Source organism: Manis javanica, chromosome 11, assembly GCF_040802235.1.
Source record: "Manis javanica isolate MJ-LG chromosome 11, MJ_LKY, whole genome shotgun sequence".
NCBI lineage: Eukaryota > Metazoa > Chordata > Mammalia > Pholidota > Manidae > Manis > Manis javanica.
This window is the reverse complement of record NC_133166.1, coordinates 117,558,255-117,583,783: the sequence shown is the minus strand read 5'-3', so window position 1 is coordinate 117,583,783 and position 25,529 is coordinate 117,558,255. Positions and strand designations below refer to the sequence as shown.

Sequence of the window (25,529 nt, the reverse complement as noted above, 5' to 3'; positions counted from 1 at the left end):
GGATCTGCCTCCGTTAGAGCCCACGTGTAACCTCACAACCAGAAATGCCCATTACTTGAGATAACCAGAGTTGAACTCTGTTTCTTGGAAGATAAAGAACACGGCCTGCAAAGAGAAAGTGAAAGAAAGTCGCCAAAAGACCTGAGCACATCCTGGAGTAGGAACAGGGCCCAGCTGTGCCTCCAACAGATTTCACACCAGGCAGGTCTTCCTGCATTTCCCCCAATAAAACCCACCTTGTGGGGGCTTTCTTTTATTCTGTGAAAATAAGCCTTATTATAAAACAGAATGAAATCCACAAACCAAACCTCTGGCAATAGGAGTACCCCTTAATGCATCAAGTCATTGCTGACGCGACAGTCCCTTCAATCTATTGCTTTTCTCGCTTGTTTCTTGACAGCATAACTCCAACGAGGCCCACAGCTGCCAAGCCTACTCCTGCGATGCCAGCTGCCATGACAGCATCTCTGACCTGCAAGAGAGAGAGGGGTTGATCAGGCTCCGTGTCAGGAATCTGAGCACATGCTGTACATTCAACAAGATTCAGCTCAGGGCACCTCGCATGTCCCTTGGCCTTCTTGACAAGCTCTGGAGTCAACAAATATTGGCAGGGAAACGGGGAGCAGAGAGCTGGATAGGGAAAGAATTAGTGGAGGGAGCCAGCTGGCCAGGAATATATATACATGGGCCTGAAGAGGGAAACTCAGTTCTCCCTGTGGTTATTTAAAGTACATAAATCCCTAGAGGGTGGCTGTGGAAAGGACAGAGAGGTGAAGCAAGGATTATGGAGGTCCTGGCTGGCCAATAGGGAGCAAATGTGAAGTCTAGCAGAAACTGCAATTGAACACCCTATAAACTATGACCTTCACGAGAACAAGGACCTCACTTGTCTCCCTTGTCTTATTCATTGCTGTTTCCCCAGCATCTGGTCCTGCCAGCCACAGAGGTGCTGTACATGTTCACAAATACATGACTCAATTATGAATAGTATTGATGTTATACTCTAAATTATTAAGATTTCTTACTTGTATTGCTGGTACTAAAAAAAAGAGTATTACAAAAGTAAGAGTAAAGTTCAGGTAAAAACTGAACATGTGTCAATTTCACTCCCTCTTGGAACTCGACAAAATGTAAGGCATTTGTTTTAGGCATAATTCCACAAGGACCCAAAGAACACTAAATGCTGAGGCAGCAGTAAGAAAAATTGAGGGTCAATCCTAATGATACAACAAAATTCTTGGAAAAGATCATGTTTGGAGCCACCTGGTACCTCTGGAAATGAGAGAGAAATACTTTAGCTAGGCCCCTTCACCCCTTCCCTAACCACAACAGAAGTCTGACAGTTTATTCTCTAGAGAGGGAGATTTAGGAGCCTGGAAATCTGGAAGCACATGTGAGAATGAAGGTATCATGCCTAAAACAAGAGCTTAAAAGATCATAAATATGCTAAATGTAAGACTCTTTGCCCCCCTACCCCTCCACACAGAGTTAGGAAAACTTTTCTGGGGAATCTCACCAGCCCAAACGGAGACAAAAAATACTAATCTATACTGAGGATTCCCAAGCCAACAGCCCACCCACATCACACATAAGTGACAGGCAGAGCCAACGAGCCACTGTCCCCTCCCAGCTCACTGAGAGCTTTCATTGTGTGACAAGCTCCCCACCCTTAATCAAGAGCATACCACCAAGGTGCCACACATCTGCGGATCACCTCTAAGATAGAAGAGCAAAACAAACAGAAAGAAAGCAATCTGGAGAGGCAGAAACCGTGTCTAGAAAAGAAGACATCTTTTTTTTAAAACTATCATTAGAGAATAGGAGAACATATTGTATCCGATAAATAAGAACATGATGCTATAAAAGACAGAATGTTGAGAAAAAACCAGTTGTTAGAAAGTAAAAGTACAATAAAAGTGACAGCTCAAGGCTGAAAGATAAAGTTGAGGAATCTCTCAGTAGGAACAGCAAAAAAGATAAAGATTTAGAAAACAGAAGCCAAAGGTAAAATATAGGGAACAATCCAGGCAGTCCAATATATGAATAATAGACTTTCCAGAAAGAAATAATACAGGAAACACAGAAGAAAAGAATCAAGAGGGAAGTAATTCATGAAAATTTGCCAGGGCCAAAGGATGTATGTTTTTGGAGTGAAATGGTCCTCTGAGGCCCATCTTAATGCATAAAAGCAGACTGACACCAAGGCACATTACTGTGAAATTTTAGAACACTGGAAAGAAAAGACATTACAACTGCTAGATCAGAGGAGAAAAGAGGGAGCACACAAAATATCAGGAATCAGGATTGCTTCAAATTTCTCAAGAGCAATGCTGGAAGCAAGAAGACAATGGAACAGTGCCTCCAAAATTCTAAAGTAAAACAATTTCTAACCCCAGAATTTTATACCCAGACAAACTATCAAATCAAGTAGGAAGGTAAAATAGAAAATAATTCAGACAAACAGGGTCTAAAAAATTTACCTTTTCATGTATCCTTTTTCAGGAAGCTGCTGAAGGTGGTTCTACCAAAACAAGGGAGTAAACCAAGAAAAAAGCCATGAGATACAGAAGAGGGGCTCTCTAGTACAGGAGAGAGAAGGGATTTCTCTAGAATGATGGTGAGGGGAAACTCCAGGACAACATCTTTGTACCAAGTGTAGAGAGTAAACTTGGAAGCAGAATAGTAGACCCCAGAAGATGTTATAATTCCAGGAACCTATATGTATATTATGCTACATGGTAAGGGAGAATTAAGGTTACAATTTACCTTCAAAATAGGGAGATTATTCTGGGTTATCCAGGTAGACTTAATGTAATCACAAAGGTCCTAATAAGATGGAAGAGGGAGGTAGAAGAGTGAGTGTCATAGTAATGCAATGCAAGACTCAACCAGCCATTTCTAGCTCTGACGATGGAGGAGGGACTATAAGGTCAAGGTATGCAAGTGGTCTCTAGAAGCTGAAAGAGACAAGAAAACAGATTCTCCTCTAGAGCCTCTAGAAAAGAACACAGCCCTACTTGTCCTTTGATTTCAGCACAGTGAGACCATTTTCAGACTTCTGGCCTCCAGGACAGTAAGCCACCAAATTTGTGTTGTTTTAAGCCACTAGACCTGTGGTAATTGTTACAGCAGCTACATGAAACTCATACAGCAACCAGTCCAGGTCAGAGCAGTGTGACTCAAGAGCCTGGCATGTTGAGTTGACTGTTATCAACATTATCCCATGTACTATCTTTCTAACCTCAAACAACTTCCTAAATAAGAGAAGAAACAAGAAAATGAGAAACTAAAAGATCATGGAACCAGGGAATTCAATCCAGTAGAAAAGTAAAGGAAATCCCAAGGACGACAGTAGAAGGGGAGACGTAGGATGAAGCCAAGCAGTCAGCCAAGGACCACCCAGCACAGACAGCAGAAGGCTGACCCAGGAAACATATCCAAGGGAAACATACTAGAACGGACAGATTACTTGACATGATTTCACTTCTGGAAAACTCTACTGAGAGCTGTACCGATGTTCTTAGCAGCCAGGAAGCATGAGTACAAAAGTTTGTAGGAAGGTACTGACCTGAGATTTGACTGCCAGTCAGTCTTTACACCTTCCTTTTAGTTAGAAAATTAGGCATGGCTTTGTGGCAGTTGCGTTTCTAATATGCTAACTTGTTAGGGAACCTGCATAAAACCACTTGTTTTCTGTTTTTCTTGCTAATTGATGTGCCAAGGATGGGTGGGTGGGGGACAGTTTGCAGATAATGCAGGAGGAACAATATGCCCCCAGTTCTTTACAGAACCTCATAGTGTGACAGTAAATGCTGATGCAGTGGGTTCACACAAAAGATACTTTGTGAAGCAAAACAATAACCTCATTGTTGGCGGGCAGGCTTTGTACAGAGGCAAAGAGTACAATTAATACAAGAAAGTGGAATCTAGGTAGTCCTGATAGTGCACATTTTACTGGGAAAACAATGTGCCTAAGAGTCAGACGCCATTGAAGATTTTCTTGTTGCAAGGCTGGGGTGGTGGTGGTGGGTGGCTCCAGCCCAGCCACTGTGCTGAAATTACAGGAGTTCTCATCATGAAAGTGGGCTGCATGGGGTGTATCACAGATCTTAAATCAGAATATTATGATGGAGAATATTTGCCATCATTGCTAGCTGTTCATGTGACACAACTTCTCTGAATTAAGCCCCAGAATTGTTTCTGGAAAAAAAGAAAATTCTAATGTGCTTTCTTCACTTCCAGCAGTGTTCTAAGTCGGTAAAAGAACAGCGTTACTCTGAATGTAGTGGGATTTAGACTGTGAGAGGTTACAAAATAGTTATAAAATACATGTATAGAACCAATGGACAGTGACTGCAATAGGGTGTGGGGGGGGGGACTCGATAATATGGGTGAATGTAGCAACCACATTATTTCTCATGTGAAACCTTCATAAGAATGTAATCAATAATTTAAAAACATAACTGATAAGAAAAGTAAAAAAAATACATGTATAGAAATTTGGCTTTAACATTTACAATAAATGAAGGAACAAAACAGCAGTAGACACAGATTCCAAGAGGGGAACTAGTGGTTACCAAAGGGGAGGGGAGGAGTGTGGGAGGGCGGGTGGGGAGGGAAGGAAAGGGGATTGAGAGGTATTATGATTGGCACACATGGTGTGGGGGGATCATGGGGAAGACAGTGCAGCACAGAGAAGGCAGATAGTGACTCTGGCATCTTACTACACTGGACAGTGACTGAAATGGGGTAGGTTGGAAGGACTCGATAATATGGGTGAATGTAGTAACCATATTATTTTTCATGTGAAACCTCAATAAGAGTGTATATCAGTAATACCTTAATTAAAAAAATATTTAAAGTAATTTAAAAATAATCCCCTGTGGGTTCACACAAAAGATTTGGATAATATGCACATTACCACTGGCCACATCTTCAATTTCTATTTATCTTAATATTTTATCTGACACAGTATGACTTCAGTATAAGCATAACTCCTAGTTGCTTTTTTTTAAAGTGCTTTTCAGTATGAAGGCTTGTTTACAAAAGCTTACTAAATATACCTTTTTGGAAGCCTGAGTATTTTTAAGTAGGTAGAATGCAGGAGAATCGTTTTTAGAATCCTCTTAGGCATGTAAAGCACAAACTACATTTTAGTTTAAATCCATTGCTTCCCTTTCTAACTGGGAAGTTAAGTGAGTCACAGTTGCTCTGTTGAAGGAAAATCTAGTCTGTTTCAAAGAGCCCAGCACAAGTAAACATAATGACTGGCTTGCTTCTTCGAGACAAACAGAAGTGTCCACATGAGTCAAATGAAAAGGCGGGTTGCTGTTTGACAATGCTTACCAAGGCAAACAGGGCTGGACATTTTCCAACATCTCCTCTCTCCACCGTCTCTAGTGAGATGGGACACGTGGAAGTAACATTTAATTTGGCCAAACAATGTATGATGGTCGTTACTCACCCGGGCCAGTAGTTCTCAGCTGGGGACAGTTCTGCCCTCTGGAGGACATTTAGCAATATCTACAGAGATTTTTGGTTCTCACACCTGGAAGTGGGAGGGCATTACTGGCATCTGGTGGGTAGAGACTGCAGATGCTGCTAAATATCCTGCAAGCCACAGGGGAAGTCACGACAATGAGCAATTATCTTCACTGTCAATGGCCCAAAATGTTGATATTGCTCCGGGTGAGAAACCGTCATCGAAGGCCAAGAAACGAAAGAGGAAATCTTTGGAAACACTATAGATAGGGCTTCTTTTTGTTCTGTGGTATGTTCTGGTTTCTTTTCTGCGATGGGAGCCCAGTAGAATCGTTTACGCTGTTCTATTGTGTGGTCATTGTTTTGCCTCTTTCAGGTGGATGGGTAGGTGTGTAGGGCTAAAGTCATAGGAAGGAAAGTGTGATGTGTCCAATGTGTATTGTTTCATTTTGCAAAAGGAGTCGAACTATTGTTTATAAAAACAGCATATGGTAGAAAATATTTCCTAGTTATTGCACTACCTTGAGATGTGGAATTAGAGTAATTTAATTACTCTAAGTATCATTCATAGCTAGTGACATATGTATTTTACTAAATCATGCAACAATTCTGTATTGACATAAAACACTCTACTCATATAAATTTGTGAATCTGTTTTCAGTCTATTAATATTCACTGAAAGAATAACTAAAAATGAGATGATTAGGAGATATTTTATAAACCTGCTGAATCTTCCTAATGTAGTACCCTGAATTTCATAGAGTATCTTTTGTTTCCATATTTGCATAGTAATCTTTATTTGGAGTTTACTGCTGCATAGGAGACTGGAAATTTACCTGAAGTAGAAACCACACATGAGTGAGGAGAGGACCTTGATTGTTATGCAGTATCACCAATGATGTAATCATATTTATTTGGCATAAGTTTCTCTTTTTTATGCCCTTTAATATTGTCACTGCTACTTTTTTAAAGAACTTCCAATATAACTAAATTTATCAATAAATGTTATTTTTATAATTAGGAAAGATAGATAAATAGAAAACAGAAGAGAACAGATAAGAAAATCAGAGAAGTCTAAGGGTCCAACATCCCAATAATAGGAGTTCCTAAGTAAGAAAAAACAGAAAACTTCCAAGAACTCAAAGAATGGGGTTTCCACACTGAAAGGAGGCCTCAAGTGCCCAGAACAACACATGAAAATATATACACATAAGGTATATCATAGTGAAATTTCAGAATAAAGAGAAGATTCTATAAGCTTTTAGAAAGAAAAAATAGGTCACATTCAAAGGATCAAAATCAGAACAGTTTCAGACTTGAGAATAATAGCATAAATGATAGAACAATGGAGCAATGACTTCAAAATTCTGAGAAATGTTATTTTTCAGCCTAGAATTTTATACACACCCAAACTATCAAGCAGATATGTAGGTAAAATGAAGGTATTTTCAGGCATGCAAGGTCATTTTTTGTTGTTGTTGTTGTTATCATTAATCTACAATTACATGAAGAACATTATGTTTACTAGGCTCCCCCCTTTACCAAGTCCCCCCGACAGCAAGGTCATTTTTAAATGCACCTTTTCTCAGTAAACTATTAGAAGCAGTATTCCACCACAACAAGGAAGTAATCCAAGAAAGAGAAAGATGTGAACTACAGAGGATGAAAGCATTCATATGGAGAGAATTATAGAGAATCTCTGGGATGCTAGGAAAGAAAGATGCCAGAATGACAGCTATGCCTCTCTGCCCCAGTCCAGCTCACACTGACACCCAACTACTGTCACCTGAGAGAATGGTCTGCTTCCTGAGGTCACGTACCTGGTCACTGCGGTGGACTCCATATCGCAGTTCATTCACAAAGTGCTCACAGTTCTGGCCAGACAGCGAATAGGGCAACTCCTGCCCCACCAACTTCTCTGCACACTGGACAATTTTGCCAGGAGGCAGTGGCAAGTACTTGTCATCGTGTTTGTTATTGACCTGGTACTTGTCTTTCCCAACCACATCATGCAGCAGTTCCTTCTTCACCATCGCCTTCTCAGTCAGGACAGATTTCATGCTGGCTACACCAGCTCCTGCACTTTCAGCTGTGGAGTCACAAGGAGGAAACAGGAGGATTAGTCCTGGGCAGGTACCCAGGGGCTCAGAGCGGACACCCAGCCAGCATTCGCCCTTGGCTCAAGGGGATGAGAAGATGTATAAGAGAAAAGGAGGGAGAGTCAGACGCATGCCGTGTGGCTTTGGAGAAGGTGCTTGTGGTCTGTGGCCCCTGGTTTCCTTATCTGAAATGAGGAGTAATGAAACTCCATGATTTGTTGTGATTTTTTTTTTAACGTAGAGAACTGGCCTTCTACATTCTGTGACACCTCAGTGGCCCTCTTGGTTATGTAAATATGGGCCCTGAGCACACCCATCTTCCTGCAGGAATAAAGTGTGAACCTTTTGTGATTCCATCAAGGCTACACTTCCTCACCACATACAAAGCTGATGACTACAGAAAAGGTGGATGGATTTGCAGAAGTAGCTCCTGCCCTTCTGGAAGCAAAGGGTCCAAACCCACAGCTGCTCCCTGAAATGTGATGCCAGGGAGGCCCAGTGGGTATATCAGCACAGCCCTGGGCAAGGCTGAGGGAATGAAAGGGGCAAAAAATCTCCAGAAATGAAACTGCCTCAAAGAAAGGAAATCTAGGGTCATTAGGAGGACCAGAGTGGTAGAAAGGGAAAGCTGAGGCCAGAGACTGGGCTTCCCTCCCAAAGGCAGCCAATGTGCATGGTGTAGGGAGGGGCATGCTTTGGGTACGATGGCTCAAAACAAAGTGGGTGTGCACCAATAGGTGGACCCCAGAGACAGGCTCACTCTCCCTCCGAGAGCCACTGTGGCCTGCCAAGATCTGGACCTTAATGATTTTCCCAGCAGGGGAGACACCCTGTTACACAGGGCAGGACTGGTCTTCCACTGTGACACTGTGTGACAGCAAAAAGCAATGGCAGGACGGGCTGATCAGATTCCAGGTCCTGATCGACTTGGCTGTCCAAAGAGGACTAAAGCCCTTTGCCCTGAGTACAACTCTGAGATTTTGGGAAATCAGGGGAATTTAGGCCTGCAAGAGGTGTAAGAGAGGTCCATTGGAGTAAATAAAAGAGATGGCACCATGCATGAGCCCTGAGCTTGTGGAAAGGGTAGTCATGAGAATTGGGCCAGTGAACTGCAGCCCCTGGGTCACAGTACAGATTTTGAATCTTATTCTGTATATGATGGAATAGCCAGTTGAGAATTTTAAGGAGAGGCATGATATAATCAGATTTATACTTTAGAATGATCATGGTGGCTGCCCAGTGAAGGAGGGACTGGCCATGGGTGGGCAAGAGGTAGAGAAACCAGCTGGCGGTGGCAGCTTCAAATGAGAGAGGGCGGCAGCTCACACCAGGGCATGCAGTGGGGATGGGGCGAAATCATCAGAGCTGGGGTCTGTTTGGAGATAAAGCCAACTAGATTTCCTGATGGATTAGATATGGAGTCCAAAGGATCGAGGATGACGCCTAGATCTGGGACCTGAGCAGCTGGATGGTGTAATCCCATGGAGCCTCCCAATCTGGGGTATGTCAAGTGGAGATGCTAAGTAGTCGGAGGTTACACAAGGCTGAAGCTGAGCAGGAAGGTGAGGGCTGAGGGCATGGGCTCAGGAGACATCGACAGATAAACAGTACTGGAAGCTGGGGGACCAGATGAGGTCACCTGGGGAGAACAAGAATTAAAGCTGTGGGAGAGGAGGAGAAGCCCACACAGGAGGCCAAGGAGAAGGGGCCTAGTGGGAGAGGAGGTAAGAGAAGTGCCAGGCGAAAAGCAGAAAGAGGCCACTTATGTCAAAGGCTGCAGAGAAGCCAAGGAAACTGTGACCTTTGGCTTTGTCAAGGTGTGAAAGGTCTTCGGTAGCCTTGCTAAAAGCTGGTCCAGGAGGCAGATGAAAAAAGAGAGCCTGATGGAGAGGACCAAGGAGAGAAGGGGAAGGTGGGGGACAAGTGATGGCATGGGAGCCAATGAGAGATTTGCTCTGTTAGCCAGAGATGCGTCAGGGGTGGGGGAGGATTGTTTTATCAACAGGAGACAGTACAGTGTTTCCTGTACCAGTAGGAATAACCAGGAGAGAAGGGACAGTGACAAAACCGAAGGAGGTGCAGAATTTGAGGAGCAAGAAAGTAAGAGGGGATCCAGGACCCACACATGGGGGCTGGATCTTTAAATAAGGGCAGGGGCACTTTTTGCACTTTAACAGAAGACAGATTATGTGGTTGAAGTTACTGATGGTTTGGTTAATCAGGAATGGAATGGAAAGATGACATCTACTCTGGTTACATCTGATTTCTGTGAGTACAAGGGGAGGCCACAGTTGAAACGGCAGGCAGAAGACCTGTCCAGGAATGTCTATAGCAGCCGGAGTCACAGCAGCCAAAACTTGAGCTAGTCCAATATCCATCAGCAGAAGAGTGGATAAAAAATTTGAGGTGTATTCATATAACAGAAACCACACAGCAATGAAAAGGTAAGAACTACGGCCATTCACAGCTTGAGGACTCTCATGGGCCTTATGTGAGAGGCCAGACACAAAAGAGAATAGACTTACTCCTCTCTTATGATGTTCTAGAACAGGCAAAGCTTATCTTTGGCAAGGGGAGCTAGAATCATGGTTACCTCTAGGTGGGCAGAGAGGATACTGAAGAAACATGCAGGAGCCTTTTAGGGTAATGGAATGTTCCAGATCTTGACTGGGGTCATTGTCGCATGGTTGGATACATTTTGACTATATACTTTGCTGTATTTGTACACTTGATGTGTTTATGTTATACCTTAGTTTAAGTAAAAAGTTTAAGACAAAGGGTGGGGAATTCTCATTAAAAATTCTCCAAGTTAAGTATGCTTAACCACAGTTTACAGATAAGGAAACCAAGACTAGAGAGTAGAAACTGGATTCATAGCCAAATCTTCTGCCTAAAAACCCATTTTCTCAGGGAGTTTTACATTTAGAGTTGAATGTGTTTTATAAAAAGCCATACTACATAAAACCATAAAAGTAGAGTTACCTCCTTAGAAACCCACCTCAGCCCCTGTATTAGAACCCCTAGGGTTCCAAGGAACAGAGTTTGAAAACCATTGCCCCACATCAAACTGCCATTTTACAGCACTCAAGAAACAACAGCCTGCCAGGGAACAGGGGTAATAGGTTCCCCTATACCTATGTGGGTAATAGTTGGGGTCACCCGTTACCCACAGCTCCCCCATCTCCCTCCTCCCAGCCCCAGCACAGGGGAGGCCCTCAATGCCCTTACCAGGAGGGGCCAGGTGGACCACATATCCGTCACCAATGTAGATGGCCCAGTGTCTGTAGAACGGGTGGAAAATCTCAATCAGGTCTCCAATCTTGGGCTCCGGCTGTGAACCCAAGAACAGGGCTGTTAGAGTAGTAAGAGTAAGACCCTGGAGCCAGGCGGCAAAGGCTGCCAAATCGGGAGGGTGAACCAGACGCTCCCCAGCCTGCCCAGGCTTGGCATCACTCTCTGGCAGTAATGCCCTTCTGGCTGCTCATCTGGCTGATGAGGGGCGTGTGCGTGTGTACGCGTGAGTAAAGGAAAGCCCCTCCTCCTCTGCACTATACTCCCCCTTCTGTCACCAGATGTGCTGAGATTCCACACCAAGCAATTCAGTCCTCAGGGGACACAGACTGGATGTCCCACAATATACCTCAGTTCAGACACTGCCTGCCCAGGGTTAAAGCAGACCACGGGCTAAGGGCTTAGTCCACAAGACTGCCCCCCACCCACAATTAAGCTGTTCATAGCAAGTTCAGTTTGCCTGTGCTTCTGCCCAACCAGCTATAAATCAGGAGTTCCCATAATCCCCCCAATTTGCTAAAACAGTTCACAGAACTCAGGTAAACAGTTTACTGACTAGATGACCAGTTTATCCTAAAGGGAAGCTCTCTGAGTTAGGGTTTCTTATGGAGGCTCCATTATGAGTGATTAAATCACTGACTGTTAGTGATGAATTTGTGCCTCTGCTTATTTTTGTGTGCAAGGTAAGAATAGTTTTAACACTTTTTAAGTGGTTGGGGAAAAGTCAAAAGAAGAATATTTTGTGACATATGAAATTACATGAAATTCAGACTTCAGTTTCCATAAAATTTTATTGGCATACAGCCATACCCATTCATTTACATATTGTCTGAGTTTGCTTTCTCCCTACAGCAGCAGAGTTGAGGAGACTATATGGCCAGCAAAACCTCAAATATTCACTGTCTGGCTCCTTGTAGAAAAAGTTGGCTGACACCTGTTGTAACAGGATCAGCAATGCTGGGTGCATCCCTCACGTGGCTTGATCCCCAGGGCTGGGACCTGGTTGTGTTGTGTCCAGTGCTTCCAAGGGAAAAGAGAGCCCACGGGAAACACAGAGCAGAGAGCTGCCCCTGCGCAGGGCTCAGGGACCTCCCGCCAGCACAGTGACCAGGGCTCTCCTATGCCACACAGGCAAGAATAATGGCAATGCTGAGACTGTGCTTACTGGGTTTCAGAAACAAAAAGGCTTTATATTTGCCACAAAAGCAGAGCTACAAAGAGCTGTGAAACAGTCATTTTCCCTAGCTAGCAAACTGAGGAACAATTGCTGGCCTCTAAAACTTACATCAGAAAAACAACCTGAACATTAAGGTTCAATTAAGACCAATTAAATAAATTATCCTAATAGCCAAAGCAATCCTGAGAAGGAAGAGTAAAGCTGAGGTATTTACCCTCCCTGACTCCAAGCTCTACTACAAAGCTACAGTAATCAAGTCAATTTGGTACTGGCACAAGAATAGACCCATAGACCAATGGAACAGACTACAGAGCCCAGATAAAAACCCAAGCATATATGGTCAATTAATATACAATAAAGGAGCCATGGACATACAATGGGGAAATGACAGCCTCTTCAACAGCTGGTGTTGGCAAAACAGGACAGCTACATGTAAGAGAATGAAACTGGATTATTGTCTCTCCCCATACACAAAAGTAAAGTTGAAATGGATCAAAGACCTGAATGTAAGTCATGAAACCATAAAACTCTTAGAAGACAACATAGGCAAAAATCTCCTGAATATAAACATGAGCAACTTTTTTCTGAATGCATCTCCTTGAGCAAGGAAAACAAAAGCAAAAATGAACACATGGGACAACATCAAACTAAAAGGCTTCTGTACGGCAAAGGACACCATCAACAGAACAAAACGCATCCTACAGGATGGGAGAATATATTTGTAAATGACAGATCCAACAAGGGGTTAACATCCCAAATACGTAAAGAACTCACATGCCTCAAAACTTGAAAAGCAAATAACCCGATTAAAAAATGGGTGGAGGATACAAACAGACAATTCTCCAAAGAAGAAATTGATATGACCAACAGGGACGTGAAAAGATGCTCCACATCACTAATTATCAGGGAAATGCAAGTTAAAAACATAATGAGATATCACCTCACACCAGTTAGGATGGTCAGCATCAAAAAGACTAAGAACAACAAATGCTGGCAAGGATGTGGAGAAAGGGGAACCCTCCTACACTGCTGGTGGGAATGTAAACTAGTTCAACCATTGTGGAGAGCAATATGGAGGTTCCTCGAAAAACTAAAAATAGAAATACCATTTGACCCGGGAATTCCACTCCTCAGAATTTACTCAAAGAATATAATTTCTCATATTCAAAAAGACAGATGCACCCCTATGTTTATCGCAGCACTATTTACAATAGCCAAGATATGGAAGCAACCTAAGTGTCCATCAGTAGATGAATGGATAAAGAAGATGTGGTACATATACACAATGGAATACTATTCAGCCATAAGAAAGGAACAAATCCTACCATTTGCAACAACATGGATGGAGCTAGAGGGTATTATGCTCAGTGAAATAAGCCAGGTGGAGAAAGACAAGTACCAAATGATTTCCCTCATTTGTGGAGTATAACAATGAAGCAAAACTGAAGGAACGAAACAGCAGCAGACTCACAGACTCTAAGAAGGGACTAGCGGTTACCAAGGGGGAGGGGTGGGGGAGAGCAGGTGGGGAGGGAGGGAGAAGGGGATTGAGGAGTATTATGATTGGCACACATGGTGTGGGGGGGATCATGGGGAAGACAGTGTAGTACAGAGAAGGCAAATAGTGATTCTGTGGCATCTTGCTGCAACTGATGGACAGTGACTGCAATGGGGTACGGAGGGGGACATGATAATATGGGTGAAGGTAGTAACCACATTGTTTTTTCATGTGAAACCTTCATAAGAGTGTATGTCAATAATACCTTAATAAAAAAAAGAGAAAAAAAAATTAACCTACATCCATATGTTCAAACAACCATTGGAGAGAATCTGGGGAATTTACTGAGCAGATTCAGCAATAATTGAAAAAAGTATGTTGAAAAATGTTCTTATCCTATTTTTGCTTAAAATACATTTTTATAATCCTATAATCAAAATGTATGAGATTTTGATTGCATGATCTATGCATGATCTGAGGAAAATACACCAAACTTTTGTATATTATCTATGTGTGGTTTAGGATTCAGAGACTTTTATGTTTTATGTTATATTATTTTGTTGTCATTTTACCAATATGAATTATTTCTATAACAAAAAAAGTTTACGATTTTTAAATAGGGAGGAAAAACCCTTATATTGATAAACTCTCAGTTTTTCCCTGGAAAAAGTGGATATTTTCTGTCATCAAAACCCCTTGTAACCATCCCCCATGTGGAGTCTATAAACATGACCATGTTAATGATGCTTAAAAATCAGTAACATTTAAATGTAACATAAAACCAGAAGACAGATTCTAAAATAATATAGATGTGTACATATCAGATCTTGAAACAGAGAAAGACACTCTAAGGTTAAAGGCCAAAGACAAAGGCACAAAGTAAAAGATTAGGAGTTTAGACAATTTTTAAAAATGCTAAAGCTCTTACTGTTAAAAGTTTCTATCATTGCCTGTTATGTTCCACTTCCCTCTTAAGGGAGTTGCCTTTAACCTACAATCTTGGCCGCCAGGCAGCATGATTTTATACCATGTGACCACTGTATCCCAGCCCTTGGACTAGAAGAAGGCACAGCCTCAAGCAGACTGCATCCTATGAGCTATGGTAAGTGGAACTGGGCCAATCAAATCCTCTCACTTTCTCAAAAACTTGAACAAATAGAAAAAAAAGTGGCTTTTTGGCAGTAGGGGCTAAAACTGAAAAGTCGTGATGAAGATGAAGAGACCCCAGCAGACTATGGACCAAACCCGGGGTGGGGAGTGGGGAGAGAATGCCAACTCTGACCAAATAGAAGACACCTCTCAGTAGCAGGAAAGAAGGAAGCAGGCACATTTCTAAGAAGAGCAGGCTGAGTGACATCAGTGATGGAGCACTAGTGTGGAGGTGCACAAACTCCAGCTGCTGAAGTGTCCGGACCCACCTTGATCCTGAACTGCCTCCCAGCTCTAGGCCCTGGGAGACCCAGCCTTGTTAGCTCCTGTTCCTAGACTACCATGAGAATCGCCTTAGCTCTTGAGATGTGTTCTTACACTAAAACTTCTTTACTTGAGCTAGCTTGAGTGGTCTGCCTGTTACTTACAGCCAAAGGGGCAAGACCAGAATATTCTATGTTTTGAAAAAACACCACAAACAACTATGGCCAGCTGGAAGAAAATGACAGAAAAACGGTGACTATCTTTAATATATAAAGAGTTTTTATGAATCAATAAAAACAATTTAAACACCAAAATAGAAAAAGAATGGACAAAGGATATAATAAGTTCAAAAGGAAAAATATATATTACCATTAATACAAGAAAACATATTCTACCTCATTAGTGATCAAACAAATGCAAATTAAAGACTGGTTTGGGGTAGGGGGATTAATATCCCACTATTAAATACATGAAAAGATGCAGGTAAACAAACAGGCACTCTCATTCACTGCTGATGGGACTATAAATCAGTATAACTTTCCTGAATGAAAATTTGACAATTTGACAATTTGTTTCTTAAATGTCCACAAACATGTCCATCACAAAGTCACATCTAGAAGCAAAACATTGGGTGTTAGAACCTAAACACCCTACATAAAAAGATTAGCTAAGTCTTGTCATATTTATATGCTGGGATACTTTTTGTACAGTTATGTTTTAAAAGTTACATTTTAAAAGGGTACAAGAAATGTCCATAACAGAATGGTTAATGAAAAAGCTTTATATGAAACAGTGTATGTTTTAAATTTTATTTTAAAAAAGAAAAACATATAAAATAAAAAATATAGAAATACACTAATAAGTTAACAGTGTTACTTACTAGGTGGTAGAATTTAAATTTTATTTTAAAAAAGAAAAACATATAAAATAAAAAATATAGAAATACACTAATAAGTTAACAGTGTTACTTACTAGGTGGTAGGTGTTACTTACTAGGTTTTAAAAGTTACATTTTAAAAGGGTACAAGAAATGTCCATAACAGAATGGTTAATGAAAAAGCTTTATATGAAACAGTGTATGTTTTAAATTTTATTTTAAAAAAGAAAAACATATAAAATAAAAAATATAGAAATACACTAATAAGGTTTTAAAAGTTACATTTTATGAAAAAGCTTTATATGAAACAGTGTATGTTTTAAATTTTATTTTAAAAAAGAAAAACATATAAAATAAAAAATATAGAAATACACTAATAAGTTAACAGTGTTACTTACTAGGTGGTAGAATTTGGGGTACTTTCTTTTCATTTCTTTCTGGTTTTCCAAAATGCTTAAATACACATACACTTCTTTTAGAATCCAAAAAACCTTAAGACTTGACAAACATCCGTGTTAAATTTTGGGTATTCCATACAATTACTATTATATAATTAAATACAAAATTAATACACATGGCAAAAAGACTAGAAAAATAAATACCACATCTTAACCAATTACCTCTGGGTGCTGGGCTAAGGGTGGTCACATGATTAGTTTGCTTCCTTCTATTTTTCTGTATTTTCCAGCTTTTCTACAAGGAGTATTTTTAAGTTCATAGCATGCTTCCCACCATTTCGTTATGGAAAATTTTCAAACATACAGGTTGAATTTTCAAGTGTTCAAAATTGAAAACTTTTTTTAGTGAACATCTATTCTAGAGTGAACTATTATGTTACGTGCTTCATAACACACATGTCCACCTACTCATTCCTCCTGTAGAGTATCGTGAAATTCATCTTTTAAATGTAAGTGATCAGTGTTCTGAGAGAGACAGAAGTAGATACTGAGGGAGTCCAGGAAAATGACAACAGAAATAAAATAAGCATGTGATGTGTTCTAACTCTATGCTCTAGAACTCACTGGATCCTAATTCACTGGTACGCCAAGCCTGCAGCCTTTACCTCCAGCTGTGGCTCTCAGATTTGAGCCTGCACACAAATTGTCAGGGAAGGGGTTGCTGGCATGAATGCAGAATCACTGTGCATTTTTAACAAATACCCTCCCCTTGCCCCAGGGAAATGGTAGAAGTGGCCTCTAGAGCATCCCATCACCTTGGAGATGCCCACCTCTGCCTGAGAAGGTCCAGGAATTCATTCATTTGCTCATTCACTCAAGAGATGTTCACCAAGCTGGGTGTCAGGGATCAACCTAGGTACCTGGGCTGCATCTATGAACAAATTGGAGATCCCTGCCTTTGTGAAGTTTCTGTTCATCATCAGGGTAAAGGCATAAAAATAAATTTTTTAAATTTAAACCTCAGTAAATAAGCAAATCATCTGGAATATTAGAGGTGATACCAAGTTAAAAAAAAAAAAAAAGAAGAGCAGGGTCAAGGGGGCTGGAGAGCAATGGGACGGGCCAGAGGGCTGCAATACGCAGCAGGGGCTCCGGGAAGGCAGAGTGGGCCCTGCGGAGGTCTAGGACATCCAGGACAGTGAAGAGCCTGAGCGAAGGCCCCAGGTGGGCCCCGAGCGTGTGTAAGGAGCGGTCTGGAGGTCGGGGTGGCTAGAGTGAAGGGGCATGGTGAGCAGGTGGGAGACTGGTGGATGGCGAGAGGACGTAGTGGCTCAGGCAAGACAGGGACAGTGAGGGAGGAGAAGTAATAGATTCTGGACTTCTGTGAAGGCAGAGCCAGTGGGACTTGCTGGGGAGCGAGGTGGGTGTGAAGAAAAGAGGAATCAGGGATGACCCCAAGGTTTCAGGTCAAGCAACCTGGAGGCTGCAGGGCGGGCTGCAGATGGAGCAGGCAGAGGGCGCTCAGCACTCCCACCTGGCATGCTGGTTGACATGCCACGTGGCCAAAAAGAGAGGCTGGCAGGCAGCTAAATGCATGTGTTCGGAGGTTGGGAGAGCGGTCTGAGAAAAGAGTCCCTGGTGATGTTTATGAGAACAGCTCCTACTGGGAGTTGGAGGCAAAAGCCTGGCTGAACTGGTCCATGAGAGAGAAAGAATGGGGGGGAGAGGAAGCAAGGTCATCCCAGAAAAGGCAGCACCTGAGACTTTCACCGAAGTCTCCAAAAATAGGAGGCCATGCATGTGGCAGAGACAGAATTCAAACCCAAATTCTACACACTTGACCCTACCACTTTCCTGCAATCAGAGAAGGGGGTGCAGGGGAGTGACCTAAAGGGCAGAGGCGGAGACAGACAAGCAGGATGTGGGGCAGACAAGAGCCAAAGGAGCCGGATGCCTGGGGTGGAGCACGGGCCTGGTGTGCTTTTAAAGCTTCCAGGTGAGTCTACAGAGCAACCAGGAGTGAGAACCCCAGGAGAGCGGGTGCGAGGGGAGAGCAGGTGAGATAAAGGCTTGGGCTGAGATGTACCTCATTGTGTAGGTGGGGAAACTGAAGCTGAGAGATGAGGTCACTACCCAGGGTCAGCCTCAAAGTGGCAAAGTGGGCACTTGAACGCCAGTGCCCTCCCCACACCACAGGGAGAATGGACACAGCCCAGCCCTCTCCCACGTCTCCCACCCCCGCTCCTGCGTGACGATCCACATCCCCACTGCAGCTCTGATCAGGATGAGACCCCGGGGCGGATGGGGCCAGAGAGGGAAGTGAGGACACTCGCAGAGGAATTTTCAACCAGATGATTGAAACAAAACAGAAAGAATGTCCATCTTTAATCCAAGGCCACTCAGTACTCAATCCACTCACACTCAGCCCCATTTAGCCCATCGCCACACGCTTGTGATTGTTTTTTAACAAAATGTTTCAGGTGTACAAAAATACAGAAGGTAGGCTAATGAGTGTGACTGCTCTGTGATTAAATCAAGATGGGTTTAGTTGTCAGAAACTCCACACTGATTACAGCCTTGAGGTTCCAGAGCCAGACAGCCTGGGTTCAGATGAGGAACTCTGCTACTTACTAACTGGATCGCCTTGGGCAAGTTACCCAACTTCTCACAGCCTCGGTTTCCTTAGCTGTAAAATGGGAATAACTATAGCACCTGATCTGCGGGGTTGTCTTGAGGATCAAATAATACCTACAAAACACTCAGCAAAAACCACCTGGCTTATGGGAGGTGCTGTGTAAAGCAGGTTTTACTGCCACTGCTCTTGGGGTGGTTTTGTTATTTTTGATTTGGAAAGGTCACCGGCAGCTTCAGGGTCAGCTGGAGATTCTGTGGAGGTCGTGAAACCCAGTGCTCCTCGTTCCCCAAACCACGTGCTGTGGGGAGTGTGCAAATCTCGGCCTTATCCCCTTCATTTCCACTGCTCTGGGGGAAATGACTAGAATCTTGTGATTAAAAAAAAAAAAAAGACCAAAGTCCGAGCTTGGGGCTGGGAAGAATTTCCCAGCTGAGTTGGACTTTCCGTGCCCTGGTTTTAGGAAGAGAAAAACCTGTGAGCCAGCCATCAGTCCCATCCACCTGAGGCTGTGTTTTCAGAAGCAGAGCCCCGTCTGTTCGGCAGAAAGGTAGACATAATAGGGTGGAGGGAGAATAAAGCCAGTAAAGTGCACTGAAAGGACTCAAAGAGTTAACTGGATAAAACCAGAGAGCCAGAAAAGATTCACAGAGTTATTTAGTTGAAGTTTCAAGGACTTAGGAGTTACTTAGAATGTCCATACACTCCCCAGACAAGAAAAAACGTTTCCAAGCACAGACTCTCCCCAGATAAGAGAAATAAAACATCCAAAGGCAGGCCCAGAAATCATCAGAGCAGTCACTGTCTTCCTTTTAACAATTAGACCAGGCCTCCAAGGCCAAAGACCGTCAGTCAAGGACTTCTCAGCCCTGCCAAGACCCCATAAAAGAAACCTCAGAGTAAACTGCCTGCACCTGTCTAACCTCAGGCGGGCCCGCTCTGCTGTACAGGGCAAAATACAATTCACTTTGCCTGCCTAACTTTGTTTCATGTCTCACTCCATCTGACTTCCCTGTGTCTCCAAACTGACTTTCCCCCCAACAAGTCCACCTGGGACTGAGCATCTCTCTGCTCTGTTTCTGTGTGACCTTCAGGAATCACATAAACTCTCTGAGCTTCTCTGGGACAATGGGGCTATTAAGACCCATCCAGCAGGGCTTGTGTGAGGAATAAAGAGATAATGATGGCAAAAGCTATAAACCACTTATGCCTGTGAGAGGGTTGAGACCCCATGCCCCAAGCTGGAGGGGGAGGCCTGCCTGCCCACACTCCTCAGCCTCAGGTGCAGAGAAGGCGGAGGAGGGGTCGGGCTCTCACATCTCACATGCCCTTTTCCCTTGCCAGTTCCTGAGAGAGGGGACAGTGGCAGTTCCAGTGGGCACCAGGTCCAGCCCCAGCAGCCCAAAGGCCATGGGTAGCCTGGAAAAAGAAGTCAAAACTCATCCCCCTTCCTAGACTGTTGATCTCCAGGCTTGTCCTACTGGTCAAACTTCTGTGACATTAACCAGGACTTCCCCCTGACTCATCTGGGAACCACCAGCATGGCCACTGGGCACTACCTGGGCTTTTCACAAGTTACCTGTGGTCCTTACAGCAGCCCCATTTCACTGACCAGGAAACGGCTCAGAGATGGGAAGTGACTTGCCTACCATCTTGGAGCTCCCCAGAAGTGGTGTCAGGATTCCACTGCAGGCCTTCCTAAATCTAAAGGTCAAGCTCTTTCACTACACCAAGTAATTCACACGAAGATGCTAAATAACATCCACTAATGACCCCCATGGAGAGCTTTGCCTTTACTATACTCTAGGCCTAAAATGCCCTTGGCTATTCACTGGCAAACTCCTACTCAACCCTTAAGACAGGCCCAGCATCTCTACCTCCTCAGTGTCTCCCTTGACACATAGGCAGAGAGTGTTGTCACTGCAGCCAGCCGGACACATGCAAAGTTGTCAGCAGAGGTTGTGGTCTAGAAAGATGCCCTGCCTCCTTCTCAAACACCTCCAGCCTATGGCCCCTCTGTAATGAGGATGAACCCCTGCAGGGCCTGAAGCCCCGTTGCTATTTGAGAAGGGTCCTCTGCTTCCCCCTCCCTTTTACACCTTAACTAGCTCTGCAGAGATCTGTCAAAATATCAGACAAACTTAGGGGCTCATAAAGTTGTCAATAAGGGAGTCTAGAACCAGACATCAGAAAAGGCCCATCGTTTCCTCCTATTGTGGAGCCTCAGTTTCTCTTTGGATCCTCCCTTCCCCAACAGCAGCTGCCCAACAAGCCACAGATTTAAGGGCAGAGTGTGGTGAGGAGAGAAAAGAAAGGCTCCTGGCCCAGTCACTCTCAGAGAGTTTGGGACACAAAGAGGAGAGAAGCGGTCACTGCAGGCACTCACTAGGAGGTGTCAGGGGCTGGCCTCAAGGGCTCGGAGAAACGTTGAGCCTGTACAGTAGACTCGCAGCCCCTCCATCCCAGCAAGTCAGGGGAGCTGTTTGAACAACTAGCATGTGTCAAGAGCCCACCAGTGGCACACCCAGAGAGGGCAGGTGGGAACTATATTCCCTGGGTGCACACAAATGGTAATCAGTTGTCCACAGAGAATTTTAAAACATAAGATACACCAAAAGTCAGTCTGTTATTTATCATCACCATGTGATGACAATTTTAAACAACATTGGTGATACAACACTACTCCCCACAAAGCTATTTCATTGGTCTAAGTTCTCATTGCTGCGGTTACTGCCAAGATTTAATGTGAGCCTCAAATTGGCATATTTTTATTTCTTATTATTTAAAAAACTTTGTCTTCTAAGTGAAAGTTCAGAGAACACCAGTGATAGGGTCAGCCAACATACAGGCTCAGATAAACGTGTCTGTTCCAGTAGCAAGTTTCAAACAGCTCAGAATGATTGGAGCTGACTTTCGGCGCGTTTGTGTCGGTTTGTGTTGCCGACCCTGTGGCCCTGCATCTTCCTATGTTTAAACAGAAGACAAAAGGGTCCTCTCTCTCAGTGCTGGAAGAAGAAACTAAAAGAGAAGTGTCTGAAAGCCTGGGTCTTTTTCAACAACTAGACTCTCATTCTAAAGCGATGGATCAAATAAATGTCAATGCTCACCATCATCGTCCATTTTCTCTGATTTTTGCCAAAGGAAATAACAGTTGGGAGAATTTTGTCAAGTAAGATAAAAACTTATGAATTTTCTGAAAATGTTTCAAATGTGGAACTGCTTAAAAACTGCTATAATTTTTTTTAAGCATAGGCAATACTGCAACTTCTGGAATTTATTATGAAATGATATTTTTATGAATCTCTAACAAACTTATAATGTTTAAGGCTTGGTTATGTGCTGTTTAATGTGAGAGATGCTTTTGTATATTTGTTGATGAGTACAAGGGAAGCTTTTGAAATTAAAATTAATTAAAAAACCGTTCTTCAACTGTGGGCCAAGATGGATTGACAAACAGCTCTACTAAACACTGAACATATATATGCAAAGATCAATTTTAACACGATCGTGGATAATTTTTCAGATGCTCCAAAACAGAAACTGTAAAGTTATTATTATCCATTACTATGATCAACCTGTAAGAATAAGTCTTTTTCAAAAGTACATTAATGCAATTAAAAAATGTCAACTTTTTCTATTTTTCTCTGTAACATTTTATCTTTCATTTTTTATTTTTTCACTGGCATGATTTATACACAAAGCTCAATGAAGGAAAATTTTTCACTGTGTTTCTTTTCTGGACATTACTATTCATTTCATGATTATTATTGAAAATGGTGTTGTTAGAGAAAGGAGAGGGATGTTTAGAAATGAGCACTCCAGGCATCAGATATGCCAGGTACATCCTAATGCCAGGCACTGAGTGAAGCTCTCCTGGATTGAAATAATAATAATAGTAGTAGTAGTAGTAGTAGTAGTAATAATAATAAGTTACAGTAGAGTACTCAACAAATACGGGAAGCACTATTCTGAGCATTTCATAGTGTTGAGTCATATAATCTTCAGTCTGGGAAAAGAGTGGATTGGAAATTTATGAAGTGCTCAGAACAATGCCAAGCACAGGTGTACCACATCCAGGCGCACAGTGGGAGCAAATCCCAGGTTCTCTGAACCTCTCTGCAGCTGGTCCTGCTAGGCTGAAAGGATGCATCTGCTAAGCCCCTTCTGATTTCTGAGCCACATCACAGGTTAGAAAAAGAGAAAGTGAGCGCTGGAACTGCTGGCAGGGCCCGTCAAGAGGTGCGTCAGCGGAGACCAGGGGAGGCCGCTGTGGTCAGACCCAGGAGGGGCCTGGGGCAGCAGGTCCAGCCCCGACCCTCGGCCTAGGAGCCCGGCCCGGTGGTCTGGCGGGTCCCAGGAAGGCAGCCCAGGGGTTTGCGCAGCAAGTCGCGCCTTGCTGCCTCCCTTCTCCTGCGGGTCCTGCCTCCCCCCGGACCTGTCTCGGGCGGGGCGGCCCCCACGCAAGTGCAAGTAGAGAGACAACTCGAGTTTGTGCCTGCTGCCCCGCGTCTGGCGCCTGATGCCCGGCGGCTGACGGAGGGGTGGCCAGCATCCTCGAGGGACCTCTCTGAAGTGACAACTCAGGCCCCGGGATACGTCACCATTAAACAGCACCCAGCCCTCGCCCGCCCCTCACTTACAAGGGACGCGTGCATCTTCCGCGGTGTGGACGCTCAGTTTCAGGCTGGAGTTCGCCTTTTCAGCTGCGTAAATGCCTGAGGCAGGGGTAGTAAGGGGGCAGCTGTCAGCAACGGGGACCGGGGAGCCCAAGCCCCCGGGGGACGGTGGCTTCCGGCGGGGGAGCCGGCGCGGGTCGCCTCCCAGCCCCCCAGGAACAACCATCGCCCCTGAGGGCTCCTCGCGGGGCGCTCCCTGCCCCGCGCCCGGCGGCGATCGCACGAATCCCCGGAGCGGGCGGGGAGGCTCCTCCGACCCCGAAGAGCTGGCGCGCCGGGCGGGGAGCGCGGTCGGTGTAGCGGGGTCGGATGCCAGGAGGCGGCGGCTGCGGGCCGGCCGCGCCCCGGCTTATTTACTCCCGCGCTGCCCAGCATCTTCGTCTCCCACGGGCCCTGGGGCCCCGAGAGCCACCCCGAGGGGCCGCCCTTCCTGAGGTCCCGCAAAGTGCCGCGCCACCCACCTGGCCGACTTGGGAAGCAGCGTGACCGCCAGGGCCGAGGGACCGAATTAAATGGCCGTAGCGTGCGGGCCACCGTGAGGTCACCGGCCCCTCCCGTGCGACCGGCTGATGAGAGCTTCGCAGAGCTCCCTGCCCGGCCTCCCGGGCCCTGGCCAGGATGCCTCCCGCTCACCGCACCAGGGCTCCCTCCCCAGCCGGCCCTGCCGGAAGCGCCCGCGGAACCCAGCGCCAGGCCGCCTCCTCCCCACCTCTTCTCCGCTCGGGCCTCGGGCCCGCCCGGTATTTAAACACATACCCTATTATACTCCACTTTTGTATAGACATTACACTGGAGTGTAATCGAGTTACTTAACTCCTCCGCGCGGGTGAGCTTAGAGGTTAAAACTATTAAATTTTAAAGCCATTTGAAGGCAAGGGTCTAACAGAAAGCAAATATTTTGACAATTGGGTCGTAAACCATCAGACAACCCGCAAACCTGGCTCATCGTAGGCATTCCACGAATGAGTGAATGAGTGAATTAACAAATGAATGAATGCCCCCAACACACGGGCCCTTCCTCCACACTAGGCTGTGGGTCCACCGGAGCAGATAGAGCTCCTGTTCATTCTGTATTCCGGCTGCTCCCGACCAGCACTGAGCCTTGGAATCAGAATGTTGGGCCAAATCCTGCCCCTGTCACTTGCTAGCTATAGGATCCAGGGCCACTGTCCCTCTCTAAGCCTCAGTTTGTTCATCTGTAAAATGGAGTGATGATGATACTGTACAATGTATAAGACAGACAAATACATTCCTCAAAGGGAGAGCAACACATAAATGATGCCTATTAAATGCTGAGCCTGATGTCTCTGGCATGTGGCAAATCCTCCCTCAGAACATGTTGGCTGTTAATATGAGGAAAGGCACATAACACCACAGGTTTCTCACCAGCTTCCTGACGAGGAGAGTCAGAGGCAGTATAAATACCAGGGCTTTGTGTGCCTCACTACTTACCCAACAAATTGTGCAGTAAGCAAGAGCCTACCTTACCTTCAAGGCATCCAAACCCAGGATGGGGAGGTTCACTTCTGCGGACACCAGACTGACTTCTGCCTGTCCTTACACTCTGCTGCCAGAATTGCTCAGATGTCACCTCCCCCCCTTTTTTTTCCTGTTGCTGTGCCAGGAAAAAATAAACAAAAAAGCATACTGAGGGACAGGGATGTCAGCGACATGATTTTTACCTTTCACACAGCTCTCAGAAGAGGAGCTCTGTAAAAAAGGTGCCAGGCCTGAGATACCACCCAGTGATGCCCGCACCACCAGCATCCCTGTCCTTAAGCCTCATTCCAAGTCCCTCACCTCTGGGCATGTTGACAGCTATGCAGGGCTCAAACCCATATCTGACTCCAAAGACTCCATTTTTTTTATGCAACAGAACTATGCAACTATGGAGCCCCATTCTTCAGGGCATGGGATATCAATGTTTATTTACAATCTCTTCATTCTCTGCCTTCTTAAGAGGATGGCTCCCATGGGAGGCTGCAAG

At 44.4% G+C, this 25,529-nt stretch overlaps 1 protein-coding gene across 2 annotated transcripts; it reads right to left on the bottom strand.

The window, feature by feature from the left end:
• Positions 1 to 208: 208 nt before the first annotated feature.
• On the bottom strand, positions 209 to 25,108 carry PLAAT3 (phospholipase A and acyltransferase 3). Of its 2 annotated transcripts, none has more exons than XM_017655095.3 (5): positions 25,031 to 25,108; positions 23,507 to 23,581; positions 10,809 to 10,911; positions 7,302 to 7,570; positions 209 to 472 (listed from the first exon to the last, which is right to left on the bottom strand). In XM_017655095.3, the coding sequence occupies exons 2-5, from the start codon at positions 23,519 to 23,521 to the stop codon at positions 371 to 373; spliced, it is 489 nt and encodes a 162-aa protein (XP_017510584.1). In that variant the 5' UTR covers positions 23,522 to 23,581; positions 25,031 to 25,108; the 3' UTR covers positions 209 to 370. The 2 variants fall into 2 exon arrangements, with proteins under 2 accessions (XP_017510584.1, XP_017510583.1); XM_017655094.3 differs by lacking the exon at positions 25,031 to 25,108 and adding an exon at positions 24,004 to 24,233.
• Positions 25,109 to 25,529: the final 421 nt, after the last annotated feature.